The 15,719-nt window shown below is 37.5% G+C and overlaps 1 protein-coding gene across 1 annotated transcript in view; it reads left to right on the forward strand.

The window, feature by feature from the left end:
• Positions 1-15,719, forward strand: part of NEB (nebulin) — a 211,255-nt gene that overhangs the window by 30,644 nt on the left and 164,892 nt on the right. Inside the window, exons 23-32 of the mRNA XM_068968129.1 lie at positions 2,595-2,699; positions 3,276-3,383; positions 3,468-3,581; positions 7,177-7,374; positions 9,370-9,477; positions 11,514-11,612; positions 12,454-12,558; positions 12,646-12,753; positions 14,228-14,539; positions 14,644-14,850. Coding sequence (XP_068824230.1) covers positions 2,595-2,699; positions 3,276-3,383; positions 3,468-3,581; positions 7,177-7,374; positions 9,370-9,477; positions 11,514-11,612; positions 12,454-12,558; positions 12,646-12,753; positions 14,228-14,539; positions 14,644-14,850 — 1,464 coding nt within the window. The remainder of the gene's footprint in view (positions 1-2,594; positions 2,700-3,275; positions 3,384-3,467; positions 3,582-7,176; positions 7,375-9,369; positions 9,478-11,513; positions 11,613-12,453; positions 12,559-12,645; positions 12,754-14,227; positions 14,540-14,643; positions 14,851-15,719) is intronic.

A 15,719-nucleotide genomic window follows, 5' to 3' on the forward strand; every position in this document is an offset into this window, starting at 1 on the left:
TGGGTGACCCAGAATGCTTTGCTTATTGGACATCAGCATCTACATATTTCACCCTCATGGGCTCATCTATTATTCCAATAATGTGACTTTTCAAGATATATTCAATAAAATGCAAATGAGCTGCAAGACTGAATTGTAGCCTCAGGAAGAGTGGTGTCAGACAATAGTAAGAATGACTAATAATTCTGCAATAACTCCTCGATATTTAGTGGGAATTTGCTCATTAGGAGCTCTCACATTCCAAGAATAATGCATACTAAAATCTCAAGGCAACTTAAATGACAACAAAAACAGCTACTTGAATAGGTAACAAGGCAAATTTTTCCCATTTCTGAGTTTGCCAACAAAGGCCTTAGAGAAAGAAAAAGAGCACAGAAACAAGCAATATGCCAGACAATAATACAAAAACTAATATAGGATGTTGATAACATAGAATTCAAATCAGATGATGTGTGAGAACGTGATGGGGGTGCACTTTGGATTAGGAAGTCAAGGGAGGTCTAAAGTAGAATGACCCAGCCATGCGGCTGCTGCTGCTGGTAAGTCACTTCAGTCATGTCCGACTCTGCGCAACCCCATAGACGGCAGCCCACCAGGCTCCCCCATCCCTGGGATTCTCCAGGCAAGAACACAGCAGTGCTTCTCAAATATTGACGTATATGTGGGTGATAAATGGAGATTCTGATTTGGTAGGCCTGGAGGGACTTATATAAACTCCCTAGTCCCCACTTTGAATAGCTAGGTATGTGTTCATTGCTCAGTCACGTCCGACTCTGGCAACCCCATGGACGTAGCCCACCAGCCTCCTCTGTCCATAGTTTTCTCCAGGCAGGAATCCTAGAGTAGGTAGTCATTCCCTTCTCCAGGGGATCTTCCCAACCCAGGGATCAAACCCAGGTCTCCTGCATTGCAGGCAAATTCTTTACCCACTGAGCCGCCAGGGAAGCCCCGAGTCGCCAGCTAAATCCTGAGGAGTAGCATGTGCTCCTCAAGACAGGAAGATGTAATATTCCATTTGCCCTACTTTGGTTTTTAGTAACATGAATTATCTCATGTGCAGTCGGTAAAGGAATGTCTACCATTTTTCTACATTGTACATACATGCATTAATATATGATTAATATATATAAATCATACCAATATATGATTTATATATTACTAATCATATTAATATCATTTATATATCAATATACTATAATATATTTAATATATTAGTAGTGATCTTAATAAAATGTTACTATATTAATCATACTAATATATGATTAATTTGTTTTTCTGACTTCTTTACTCCGTATGTCAATCTCCAGGTCCTACCACGTCTCTGAAAATGGCACAAGTCTGTTCTTTTTTATGGCTGAGTAATATTCCATCATATGTGTGTGCCACATCTTCTTCACCCATTCCTCTGCTGATGGACCTTTAGGTTGCTCCCATGTCCTTGCTGTTGTAAATAGTACTTCCATGAACTTTGGGATGCATGTATCTTTTGGAATTATGGTTTTCTCCATAACACTGTAAGGCAATTATACACCAACGAAATTTTAAAAAGAAAGTAATGGTGTCAGTGTAATCCAAAAGACATATTGGTTCATGTGCAACTTTTCCCAGCATATTAATATTTTGTGCTCCAATAAAGGACAGCTAGCTAACATAGGGCTTCCCTGGTAGCTCAGCTGGTAAAAAAATCTGCCTGCAGTGCAGGAGACCCCAGTTCCATTCCTGGGCCGGGAAGATCCCCTGGAGAAGGGTTAGGCTACCCACACCAGTATTCTTGGGCTTCCCTGGCGGCTCAATTGGTAAAGAATCTGCCTGCAATGCGGGAGACCTGGGTTCAGTCTCTGGGTTGGGAAGATCCCCTGGAGAAGGGAACGGCTACCCACACCAGTATTCTGGCCAGGAGAACTCCATGAACTGTATAGTCCATGGGGTCGCAAAGAGTCGGCACAACTGAGCGACTTTCACTACTTTCAAATACTAATAACATCAGCGCTGCCACTGAGCTTGGCAAGCGACAGAGGAATGTAGTCTTGTGCGTGGTGCCCAGGAACCGCACTCTCTTCTCGTTGTCCTGGTGAGGTCAGGTCTTGAAGGATCTGAAATGCATGGTTCTTCTCAGTGCATTTGCCTTTAACTGCAAAATTCAACAGCCTCATTCCTTCTTTACATTCTCTTCCTTCCACCTAATGTCACCTTTTAAAAATTTCAAATAAAGTCCCATATCTTGTATTTTTGATAAGAATTTATGTATCTTTTAAGCTGTTCTAGCATTCTATTTAGAATTATTATTTTTGTCAGTGCTCCGATTACATAGATTTTGAGTGTTCATGTTCTCGAGGCATACCCCAGAGGACAATGAGATTCCCATATATACATCGTGATGGCATTTACAAAATGATAACCCAGAGTTGTTTTATACCAGCATCCATGAAAGAGGAAGTGAGTCTGGATCCTATGCTGAATTTTGACTGGATAGACTATTTCTTTGAGTCATTTTTCTAAAAAGGAGAGTAATGACTTAGCTATATACATTCTCTTTTGTAAATTCAAGGAAGTTCCTACCCTGACCTGTTTGGCTATTCTCTATTGCTTTTTAGCTGAATTACAAGGCAAAGCATGAAGGTGAGAAGTTCAAGTGCCACATACCAGCAGATGCTCCACAGTTTATACAACACAGAGTCAACGCCTATAACCTGAGTGATGTGAGTACCATACATGTTGGTGTATGGATGAAGAGGAAATATTATGAATGCTTAAAAGGACCGGATTAGGAGTTATGCAAATAAACAACTGTTGAGATGCTTGCCAGAGTGCCAAGTGGAGCTTTTGAACTTAAATGCCCTTAAGACTCTTTGGTAGCCATTAGATTTCGTTTTCCATAGTCTCTGTTACTATCAGAAACATTCTCTCAATCACTCTGCCCGCTTCCTCCCCACCAATCCCTAGAGTTTCACAAGATCTCTCATACCCTCATAAGGAAATGTCACATTTCCCCTTCTCCAGTTGGTTGTCACTTTATATTATCCTTTATGTATCAAGATAGCAGAGTCTTTAGAAAGTTTACAGAACATTGGAAAGAGTATATTGTACTTATTTTGTGGTGGAGGAAAGAAGCTAGAGGATAGATAATAAGCTATATTATCATTTGGTAAATATAGCATTAAATAGGTAAAATAAGTCTCTATATACAAAGTTTCAATCTGTTTTTAAATTTTTACTGAGTTAATCTGTATTAGGTATTGTTCTTAAAATTCCTGTGCTGAAATTTTTCTGTCCAGAATATTTATAAGCATGACTGGGAGAAGACCAAAGCTAAGAAGTTTGACATTAAAGTGGACGCCATTCCCCTGCTGGCAGCCAAAGCCAACACCAAGATCGCTAGTGATGTGAGTATGGCCTGGGCACCTGGGTGGGGGGCCTCAATGATGCTTCCTGATGAGTGGGATCTCACTCATGTGATGTCCTTGCAGGTGATGTACAAGAAAGACTATGAGAAAAGCAAAGGGAAGATGATTGGGGCTCTCAGTATTAATGACGACCCCAAGATGCTGCACTCGTTGAAGACAGCCAAAAACCAGAGTGATGTGAGTGCTTTTCTCAATCTGTCTTTTTAGTATTGTGTCCCAGTTAATATGGCCAAGGATAGTGATGTAAAAGGATTGCATCGGGTTCATCACAACAAACTGCTGAGCAGAACTTTAAAAATAGAATGATTCCCCAAGTTTTTTTACCTCTCATGTTTGAGGAGAGAAATTATTTGTACTTGATTACCACTTCACTTTGAAAGACCTATGTGCTCATATTTAGTAGAATATTAAGTATAGTTTTTAGCATCATTTGGAAAACATTATGGTATTTTCATATTTTCTAATTGAAAAGTAACTTTTAAATTGTTTTTTAATATAAATTTATTTATTTTAATTGGAGGTTAATTACTTTACAATTAATGGTATATTTTTTCTTAGATCTAGGCCATTACTAAAGTCAATAAAGAACAAAGTTCGCTCTACTAAGATTTTTATCTCTGACGCATGATTTTTCTTGCCACTTTGGCCTTATTTTGAAAGAAAAATCATGCATCAGAGATAAAAATCTTAGTAGAGCGAACTTTGCTCTTTATTGACTTTAGTAATTAGTATTGGCCTAGATCTGAGAAAAAATATACCATTAATTATAGTTACATTTGAGAATCTGATAAAAGATTTGGACCATCTCTTTAGAAAAATGGAGATTTTTTTCGCACCTTTACCTTTCAGAGAATTCATGCCTTTAGGCCATCTATCATCTTCCAGTTAAAATTCTTAGCATAGAGAGGCAAACATACACTATCACAAATTATACACTATATTTTAAAATGCTTAGCGAATCCCTTAAGAGTGGTAAGAATGTTCAACATAGCTTGAAATATTAGTTTTTCATGATGAAAGAGAAAGGTGTTTATATCTTTTGCTTTCATTTTAACCATGTGAAAGGAGATTTAGAGCATTCCCTCCATATACAAAAATAAAATGCATTAAAGACCTGAAAGCATGAAATTCCTAGAAGAGACCCTAGGTAGGACACTCTTTGACATAAATTGTAGTAATATTTTTTGGGATCTGTCTCATAAGGCAAAAGAAATAAAAACAAATGGGATGTGATTAAACTTAAAAGCTTTTGCATAGCAAAATGAAGAGACAACCTATGAAATAGAAAATATTTGCAAATGATATAACTCACAAGGGCTTAACATCCAAAATATATAAACAGCTCATACAGCTCAGTATCAAGGAAACAATCAAAAAAAAAAAAATGGGCAGAAAATTTGAATAGACGTTTTTCCAAAGAAGGCATATAGATGGCTAACAGGCACATGAAAAGATGTTCAACATGGTTGGTTTTTGGCAGAAACCATCACAATTCTATAAAGCAATTATCCTTCAATTAAAAAATAAATTTAAAAATTTTAAAAAAGTGTTCAACATAGCTAATTATTAGAGAAATACAAATCAAAACAACAATGAGATATCAATTCACACCTATTAGAATGCCTGTCATCAAAAAGTCTAAAAATAACAAATACTGGCAAGGATATAGAGAAAAGAGAACTCTCCTACACTGTTGGTAGGAATGTAAATTGGTGCAGCCATTATGGAAAACAGTATGGAGATTCCTTAAAAAACCAAAAGTGGAGCTACCATATGATCCAGCAGTCCCACTCCTGGGCTTATACTTAGAAAAGAGGAAGACTCTAGTTCAAAAAGGTACATCCATCCCAATATTCGCAGCAGCCTTATTTACAATAGCTAGATATGGAAGCAGCCTAAGTGTCCAGCAAATGAATGGATAAACAAGATGTGGTACATGTATGCTACTGAGTATCGCTCAGCCATAAATAAGAGGGAAATTCTGCCGTTTGCAGCAGTGTGGTTGTACCTAGAGAATATTATGCTTGTAAAATAAGTCAGAGAAAGACAAATATTGTATGGTATCACTTGAGTGTGGAATCTAGAAAATAAAATGAATGTACATTACAAAACAGAGATAGATATAGAAAACAAACTTGTAGTTACCCGTGGAAGGAGGGAGAGAGGGGCAAGATAGGGATGGGGATTAAGAGATACAAACTGCTTATGTAGAAAATAGATACACAATTAGGATATATTTTAGAGCACAGAATTATCACAGTTATAGCCATTATCTTGTAACTTTTAATGGAGTGTAATCTAATAAAACTACTGACTTACTGGGCTGTCCACCTGAAACTAATATTGTAAATCAACTATACTTCAATTTAAGAATATAGCCATTTGGATCTTTAACAACCTTTTATATGTACTGACAGGTGTGAGCTGGTTTGAATGACAGTTAGAACAACATAGTTGAGGGAATTCCCTGGTGATCTAGTGGTTAGGACTCTGTGCTTTCCCTGCTGGGGCATGAGTTTGATCCCTGGTCAGAGATCTAAGATCGAATAAGCTGCGTGACTAAAACAGTTTAGGCAAAAGCATTTCCACACACCAACTGCTATTACAACATTGCTTTATCTGTTTATTTCTAATAAAGACAAACTGTATTTTTTCTGGTGTTCTTGGATGCCATCAGAAAGTTGCTGTATTTTATCATCATAAACCAGGGCTTAGATTTTACAATTAAGAGATATATTTATTCTATGAAACTGACTACCCATGAAAGATGAAAAGGAAGATTACATTCCCTGGTAAAGCCAAAATATCAGATTATTTGCAGAAGGAATTCCTGCAGGAACTTTATAATGCACATCCATGCTTGCTACCTTGGATCACTGTCTTAGCACTTATGTGATTATAGGGAGATATAATGGGTTTAGAATTTTTCTAAGTATACTGGGCCAGAATTTTTCTCTCTGTTAAGGGAATTGGTGAGCAAACATGATGAAGCTGGGCTTTGACCTAATCAGCACCCTCTCCAATCATTTCAGAAAACTAGCCAATAAAATTCCTTCTGAGGCCCAGTCAGGACATCTGGCTTATGAGAACACTGTACAGAAAGAAGAAGGTTACTTTCATGGCTCAGTTTCATAAATTTTTCTCCTTTGAGGTCTTGTAGCTGGTGAAATCTGAAGCTTCTTTTAAATTGTAACCAAAATTAAACTTAGGATGAACAAAAACCTTTGGGGTTCTCAGTGGAGCTTATTTATTGTCCAAACTAGAATAGTCAGGTTGAAAAATCAGTAACTATTCATTTAAAGATGACTTTAGAAAAGTCAAGAAGTCAAGTGTACAGCCCTATTTACGAAGTAGTCATTTTATACAATCAGAAGTATGAAGTGATTGTCATATAATTTTTGACAATTTAAAAAATACTTCTTTAGTGGAAAACTCTTCAACGGTTATTACCTTGGTAGAAATAATGCTTATTAGTGGTCCTTGAAATACCCTATTTTAAAATAAAATAATAGCTGGCTGAAGCAGAAACTGTGGCCCATTCATAACGTCTGACAGTTCCTCTTTAATCTAAAAAAAAGATTTGAGAAAATCTGTCCATGTATGATTTGAGGGGGGAGGTGTTCAATAAGTGAAACATATCAAATTTTAAGAAAAAATCACTAGATGTTTGGGTCTATATCTCTAACTTATATTTATTGCTTAATAGAGATCTCTGCTTTTCTGCAAATCCATTGAAGGTTTCAATTAATAATTGGTTATTTCTTGTTCACAGCATGAATATCGTAAAGACTATGAAAAGTCAAAAACTATCTACACGGCACCTCTTGACATGCTCCCACTCACTCATGCTAAGAAATCTCAGGAAATTGCCAGTGATGTGGACTATAAGCACCTCTTACACAATTACAGCTACCCACCCGACAGCGTTAACGTGGACCTTGCCAAGAAGGCTTATGCACTGCAGAGTGATGTGAGTAACCACATTTTCTCTATTCCTGCTGTTTAAGGTAGAAACTGAGAAGGGTTTCTAAGCTTAGTGATTTTTTTGGCAATTCTCATAAGTGTTTGCACTGTCTTCTGTATGTAGCAAATATGTGATGAGAAAGTGATCCTGGGGATTCTATGAGAGCACACTCTTCAGGGTTAGAAAGGCCTGGGACTGGCAGGCACTCCATCACATTGATTTTGGGAAACTGATCAACCTTGCTGAGTTTAGAGTCCTCCTTATAAAATTGGAATAATATAAAAGAATTGTTTTGATTATTTAAATGCATTCAGAATACTCAGCATGGTGCCAGGCCCTGGTGTATTCTCAATAAACATTTGCTAGTTTTATAATCACCATTAGCATAATTATCACATTCATCAGTCAGTAAATTTTGTATAGGTTGCTATCTTGTCTGAAAATAATATGTATGATTTATCATATTACTTTTTATAATAGCTAGGTTTTTTCCTGCAGATGAAAACATCTTTAGCCAAATCGATTTGTCTGAGCTATACAATTGAACACCTTGTCCTAACAATCCAGTTTTTTAATGGTAAAATATGCATAACATAGTGTTGGCCATGTTTACCATTTTTAAGTGTACAGTTCAGCAGCAGTTAATTACACTGTTGTAAAATCAGCCTCAGAACTTTTTCGTCTTACAAGAATTAAATCTTATGTGCATTAAATAATTCCCATTTCCTCTTCCCCTCAGCCCCTGTCAACCACCCTTCTACTTTCTTTAAGAGCTAGGATACTCTAAAGATCTCATATCAATGGAATTATGTACTGCTTGCCTTTTTCTGATTGGCTTTTTTCATTTAGCATGATGTCCTCAAGGTTCATTCATAGTGTGTGTGTCAGAATTTCCTTCCTTTTTGAGGCTGAATACTGTTCCATTTTGCATGTATATATGGTATTTGGTTTATCCATTCATCTGTCCGTGAACATTTGGGTGGTTTCCACCTTTTGGCTGTTGAGAATAATGCTACAATGAACATGGGTGCATGAGTATCTTTAAGAGCCTGCTTTCAATCCTTTTGAGTATATACACAGAAGTAGAATTTCTGGATGATAAAATAGTTCTATTTTAATTTTTTTGAGAAAATGCTATACTATTTTCTGTATCAGCTGTACAATTTTACATTCTCATGTTTTATGCATTATTATCCTTTTGTTTGTGTCATTTTGTTATGTTTCTTCCTCCCAAATAGATCACAGTTTTCTCAAAGGCAGGAATCAGTGGTTTCTTGATTTTTCATTCCATTTAAAAGGCACCCCTGATCTAAATTTTGTATCTAGAGCATATGTTTTAGGTATCATCTATAGCCAGACAGCAAGAGTTGGTTTAAGAGTAGGTTATTATTTTAGTAACATCAAGTAACTGTCCCCCAGATAGGTTCAATTCCAAATGATAACTGCTCTCCATAAGCAAATTATATTGAATACAACTATTTTAAAATGCTTTGTTAGCTAATGGAGAAACACTCTTAAGCTGACCGTTACACATGAAGGCAATGTGTGTAAACACTTAATGCAAATAATTTCTATCAAGTTTTATCAGCAAATAAGCAAAATTATCTATCTTCAATATGGCCTTTAGTGACATAGAAACACAATACTAGTGTTCTAGTGAGCAAACAGATCTGATGATCAAAATATAGCAATTTCATTTATTCTTTGAAATACAGTTTTGAATTTAGCATTTTCCAGATTGGAATTATAATTCCGCATACTTGGGAAATAAGGGTGAAGGAGAATATATGCCAACTAGCAATAACATTGAAAACCTGAAGACTGTTAAAATCTCTCCCCAAGGAAATGTTTAAAATAACTTCAGTGCATGGAGTAAGGAACCTGGTCAGAAATCTTGCAAGCATTTTTGTGGGGCGAGGGGTGGGGGTGGGGAATGTTAATGATTTTACAAATAAGGATGGCTCTGAATAAAGAAGTGTAACCTTTCTCTCGGTGTTCTAGGTCGAATACAAAGCTGACTACAACAGCTGGATGAAGGGTTGTGGCTGGGTGCCTTTTGGGTCCTTAGAAATGGAAAAGGCAAAGCGAGCATCAGATATTCTGAATGAGGTACAGCCATCACCTCTCTGTGTGTCACAGAGACAGAGTTGTGAATGTGTCGTGTTAAACTCCCCCCAAACCATGGGAAGGGCCTCCTTTACCACTTCATTTTCTGGTATTGTTGCTACAGGAAGAAACCAAATTATCACGTGTATTCATTGTCTCAGTAGATAATTGTACCCCTTCACATCACCAAAGTCATTTATGTTAACCATTTATGGCAGAAATATCTTCAACAACTTTATTGAGGTATAGTTTGCATACCCAGAATTTACATATTTTAAGTGTACCCCTTGACAAGTTTTATTAAATCCATACAGTTGTATAGCCATCCCCACAACCGAATTTTTTTTGAACGGTAAACACATCTTTATTTTTCAGAAGCAAGCTAGTAAATGAGTAATACACTTTGAAATACATAAAACAGTGAAATCATCATGGTCAAGGGAGGCTGGACTGGAAATTTGGTTAGGTCATTGGATGTATCAAGAGATTAGTTCAAAGTTGCTTCAATTTTGGCCTTGGGTTTCATGAGATTCCCCCTACTAGTTAGGAATTGTTTTAGCAGCAGGAAAAAGAATATTTGAAATTATGGAGGCTACTCACATACTTTGCCTTCAAAATAGTTAGGAGGGAGTTGGCTGCGGGCATATATTCAATGATGTCAGACCCACAATTGAATTTTAAGATGCTAATTTTTCCCCCAAAAATTCCCACACCCATTTTCAACCCCAGACAATTACAGATATTCTTTCCATCTCTATAATGTTGTCTTTTCCTGAAATATCTTTTGAATCAGGATTCTTTCACTTAGCATGTTTTTGAGGTTCATCCATATTTCTACATGTGTCCAAAATATATTTCTTTCTATTAGTAGTATTCCTTTGTATGGCTATATCACATTTTGGTTGTCCAACTCGGCATACAGATTTTTTTCCCCCCAAACTATGGTGATTGTAAATTATGCATATAATGACAATTATAGTTATACTTTTCTTTGAAGTATTATTGTTCCCTGTGCTATATTCTCGATGACTTTGAAGTAGTGTATATATTCAGTCTAAAAAGAAACAGTGGTGATCCTGGGGTTCTGAACGCAGTCCCTTCTTTGACAACAGCTGAACATTACCACTGCTGTAAGGTGAATCTGTCATCCAGGAAGTTAGACCACACGAAGCAGGATCAGAGGTGCTAAGTGAGGCTTGTCTTCCGCACCCGAGTTTTTGTTCTTGTTGTTTTGCACTGCTGTTTGTTTATTTTGGGTCGAACTCTTTTATCTACTCAAGAGAGGTCATTCAGAAAGAGCTCTTCTGGGTTGGTGGTTTTCAGAAGTCTGAAGTTGAAAGAGCGGATGCTTCTGTAGACACAAGAGAGGGATTATAATATGCATGAAGGAAGAGAACTAGGAAAAGAACATAGGAATGAGGGGGGCTAGATGTTGATAGCTCCCAGTTGAGACACCTTCCCGCTGTTTCCTCTCCTGTGTCTCTTCAGCAGTTTGGTGATAATTTATGTATTAACCACATTAAGGCTTGCAAAGTGAAAGTGCTCCCTTCTTTGTTCATAATCCAGAGCTGTTGCCCTAGTTCCTCAACTGGAAAACTTCAGTTGCTGACGGCTGACAGGGAAAATGGCACCCCTGAGAGCTTCTAAGTGTCATGTAACACTACTCCACTTGTCCTTGCCTCTTTTCTGTTAATCCTTTAGAAAGCTCTGTGAGGTTTCAGGATTCTGCTGAGCTGACAGTGCCTTCTTTCATATCATAAGCAAGAAATTAAAAGAGTGAAGTCGGTTCCTGAAAGTTGTATTGGTCTGTACTGTCCCCAAACAATTGAAAATTAAAATGATCTCTTTAAATGCTGGCTTTTGTATTGTATTGTATTGTATCCCCCTGCGCCCACCCAAGCCAACAAAAAATCTAGTATTTTTACATTTTAAAAATCAGGAAAAATTCTTGTCTCTACAAAATGAATTTGTAAGATTTTGATACAAATTTGCCTTTGGTGAAGGTAATATTCTTTTTCTCTTTTTAATTCATCAAACAGAAAAAATATCGCCAACATCCAGATACTCTCAAGTTTACTTCAATTGAAGATGCTCCAATTATAGTACAATCTAAGATTAACCAAGCCCAGAGGAGTGATGTAAGTGCTAATTCTCTCTGTATTTAAATGTTAACTAATACAAATATATGTGTATTCCAAATGTAATGATCACTGTACTTATCACACAATCTAAAGAGACTCGAGTATGTGAGCAGCAGTATAATCCCTCAGCTTTTCATTAATAAAGTCACACCCTATTTATATCTTTAGAAGATTATGTATTTTGTGCTGACAATTTTTTTTTTTTTAGCACAATTATACTTTGCTTTCTAAGGACAAGGTAAGAGGGACTTCTTTGATAACCAGAAACACAAACTTGTATCTAGGAAAGATTAGGAAAGTGAATGTAGATACTACATCATATGAAGGAGTTACTATTTTAAGTCAGAATTAACAGAAAAATCATGCTTAGTAAAAACTACCCCTAAGTTCTAAGTCAGAATTAACAGAAAAATCATGCTTAGTAAAAACTACCCCTAAGTTCTGTTAGTCACTCACCGCTCACAAAGTATAATATAGGTAGTTTGTGAATCCTACCCTATTATCTTTTCCTATGCTCAAAAAAGTGTCTGGAGGTTAACTTTGTCATTGGGTCACCTCCCTGGGCTCCTAGGTGGGTGCCCCACCTCAATCTGGAGGTTCTTAGCTCATACCAAGGGACTTTTGCCAAGGCTAAACTGGCACTAAGATCAGACCCTGTGCAATGGCATAGGAGACCTTAAATGCCTACAGATATTTTCAGGTGAATATGGAGATGGCTCTGAGTGTGTGTTTCATAAAAAACTCCTCTATGCAGTGTGATCTGCTCAGAAATTTTCCTGTACCATTAAACACTTTCCTGTACTTTATTCATTTGTTTATGCTTTCTATTTCCTTTCAGGTTGCCTACAAAGCCAAAGGAGAGGAAGTTATTCACAAGTACAGTCTGCCAGCGGACCTGCCCCAGTTCATTCAGGCTAAAGTCAATGCCTACAATATCAGTGAGGTGTGCACGTGGGTTCAGTTGCTCATGGAGGGTTAAGCCTTTTCTGCATGTGGTCTGAATTATCTTCAAATAACATTTTTCTTGCAGAATATGTACAAAGCAGACTTGAAAGATTTGAGCAAGAAGGGATACGACCTGAGAATTGATGCGATTCCCATCAAAGCTGCCAAAGCAGCCAGGCAGGCGGCAAGTGACGTAAGTCCAGCTGGTGGTCTCCTGTATGTATCCAGAAAATGTGGGCTGGTGGGCTTGTTACCCAAGTCACCATGTCTGCTGTCCCTGACTTGGAGCAAGCCAGGCTGAAATAATTCGGGAAGGAAAGTTCTCTAAACAGATCGGAATTTTCATGGGGGTAGGGATTTGTATAACCTTAACTGATCTGTTCTAATCAAGCCCCCTAATTTTAAATTCTCTTCTATAATTCTGCACAAATTCATGTCATTCCTCTGATAGATATAAAGAAGTTACTTGCTATTTGCATCATCGTAACCTTCTAATGGTAAACTTTTATCTCAAAACTTGCTTAATTTCTATGAATTCTCTCTTCTTTGCTTCTACAGACTGATGAACAGACTTCCAGTGTTGGAGCCCCTAATAGTCAGTCATTAGGTTTCATTAGTTAAGACTTGTTTTTCTTTTCCTGTCTTACTTCAATTCAGACAGGAATTGAAGTCACTTCCTCTGTGAGATTTAAATAAAATGGCCTCAAGGCCTTTCCTGCTGTCCTGCAGGAAGTGGGATGCCCTCCCCACCATTGCTTCTTTGCCTGAGGCTTTACCTTTTCTGACCACCTCAGGCTCCTGATTTGCACAGGATGCTTTTGCTCTGGCTCAGCTGGGCTTTCCTTCCCTGGACTTATTCTTTCCCCTCTGCACAGTCCAGAGATGGAACACAGCTGCTGCTTCTTGGTGTCTTTCCAAATCCCAAGTACAACTTGACTGGTTGTTTGATATGAAGTTAACACTGCCCCAGGGTAAATACCCTAAGACTGAATAATGGAAGTCCGTGTCCTAAAAGCAGTGCTCCAGGGTCTCTCACTGATCTCCTTTCTCTGTGGTGTTCCCTTCCAGCCACCCCATCCCAACACTCATACAAACGTTCCCTTCTGTCTCTGCTTCTCAGCTTCCTGGGCTTCTTCCCAGGTCTCCTCAAGGACACTCAATTCTCTCCACTTTATTATTCAGAGCCAATTAGTGTTGCACACTACTTGTTCTGGGTCTCCTTTTGAATATCCAAAGACTCATTAAAATTGTACTATTACTAGTAAAATTCTTTTTCTACTACTGCTCCTAAAATAGCCAGGTATTTGGTTTTAGAAGCATAGTATAATTGGTGGAGATTGTGAAATATTTGGGCTTCCCTCATGGTTCAGATGGTATAAGCCACCAAAGGAGTCCAGATATTTAAATTTTCATTTGTCTCTATCACTGTCGAAGTGGAAAAGAACTTGTTTTACTTTGTCAGTGATATGAATTATAGTAACATCCCCACCCCACCCTCTCTTGGGTGGCAGAAGCAACTACAGGCAAACAAACAGACTCTAACATTTTAATTCTACCAGGCAACATTGCAAATATCAAATTGTTTGGTTATGAAAACAAATCATGGTCTCAATGTTCAGTAAAATCTTCCTAACTTAAAAAATATACCCACCTTTTTTTCCCAATAGGTCCAATACAAAAAAGATTATGAAAAAGCCAAAGGGAAAATGGTTGGCTTCCAAAGTCTCCAAGATGATCCTAAACTGGTTCATTATATGAACGTGGCCAAAATACAGTCGGACCGGGAGTATAAAAAAGACTATGAGAAGACGAAGACCAGACACAACACGCCCCATGATATGGTCAACATTGTGGCAGCTAAGAAAGCTCAAGATGTTGCCAGCAATGTCAACTATAAGCATGCACTCCATCACTACACCTACCTGCCTGATGCCGTGGACCTGGAGTTGTCTAAACACATGATGCACATACAGAGCGATGTAAGTGATGTTTCCTCCACAAGACAGTCTCTGTCTAAGGTGGGGGCCTTGTGAGAGAACCCACTGCCTGGGGCACTCACTCCTGTCTTCCCCTTTCACTGTAGAATGTCTATAAGGAAGACTACAACAACTGGATGAAAGGCATAGGCTGGATACCCATTGGCAGTCTGGAGGTAGAAAAAGTTAAAAAAGCAGGTGATGCCCTGAATGAAAAGAAGTACAGGCAACATCCAGATACCCTCAAATTTACCAGCATCGTGGACTCCCCAGTTATGGTCCAGGCAAAACAGAACACACAGCAAGTCAGTGATGTGAGTACAACAAAACGGAGCATGCAAGAGGATGGAGGGAGGCTTTAAAAAATTCAGCTTGCCATTTTTATTCTCTAGACAAATTTGAAAATTTTATTCTGTTCCTTTTAGAATTATTATTTTATTTAAAAATTATAATTATAATTATTTTTACTTCGGATACTAACATTTTCTACTTTTCTTTTTTCTTGTCTTTTTAAAACATCTTCCATTTTTAACGGCCTCGAAATTCTGTGTTATTGAATAAATTTGACATAGTGTAAAACATTCTATTCTTAAATCCTCACATCTTATTGTGGCAAATTCATCATAGTCCATTCTGTATAAAGACTTCTTTATATAAAATATAGACTTTTCCTATATAAAATATTAATACAGTGACATAATACACGAGTAGTTGATTTTGCACCTCAGAATTCATCATACACAATTATTAGACTTGACTTATGTCTTGGCGGAGATTAGTAAATTGTTTGCCTGCCTGTCCGTGAACAATGTATATGCTCTGGCTAAAGATAGATCTAAAGGAAATTTTGGTGTATGGAAGAGTAATAAAGGGACATCAAAAGCACTCATTAATTCAATGAATGAATGTTTTTGAATACTTTCCACTGTATTATGTGCTGATAATATAAAGATGGATGAGAATGAGTAGGATGTAGGATAAAACATACAGGAAAGGAGTATAAGACAGAAGCATGGATAGAAACAGCATCAGCATATAGACAGACAAATGTTACAGGAGAGGCAGGTGCTACGTAGGTACAAGGGGAGAGAGCAACTCCTTGCCAGAGCCTCTCTGGCAAATAAGAAATGCCACTTTCCTGACAAAATGAAAAATATGACTGTCAAGAACTAGTGAATGGAAG

Source organism: Capricornis sumatraensis, chromosome 3, assembly GCF_032405125.1.
Source record: "Capricornis sumatraensis isolate serow.1 chromosome 3, serow.2, whole genome shotgun sequence".
Lineage (NCBI taxonomy): Eukaryota > Metazoa > Chordata > Mammalia > Artiodactyla > Bovidae > Capricornis > Capricornis sumatraensis.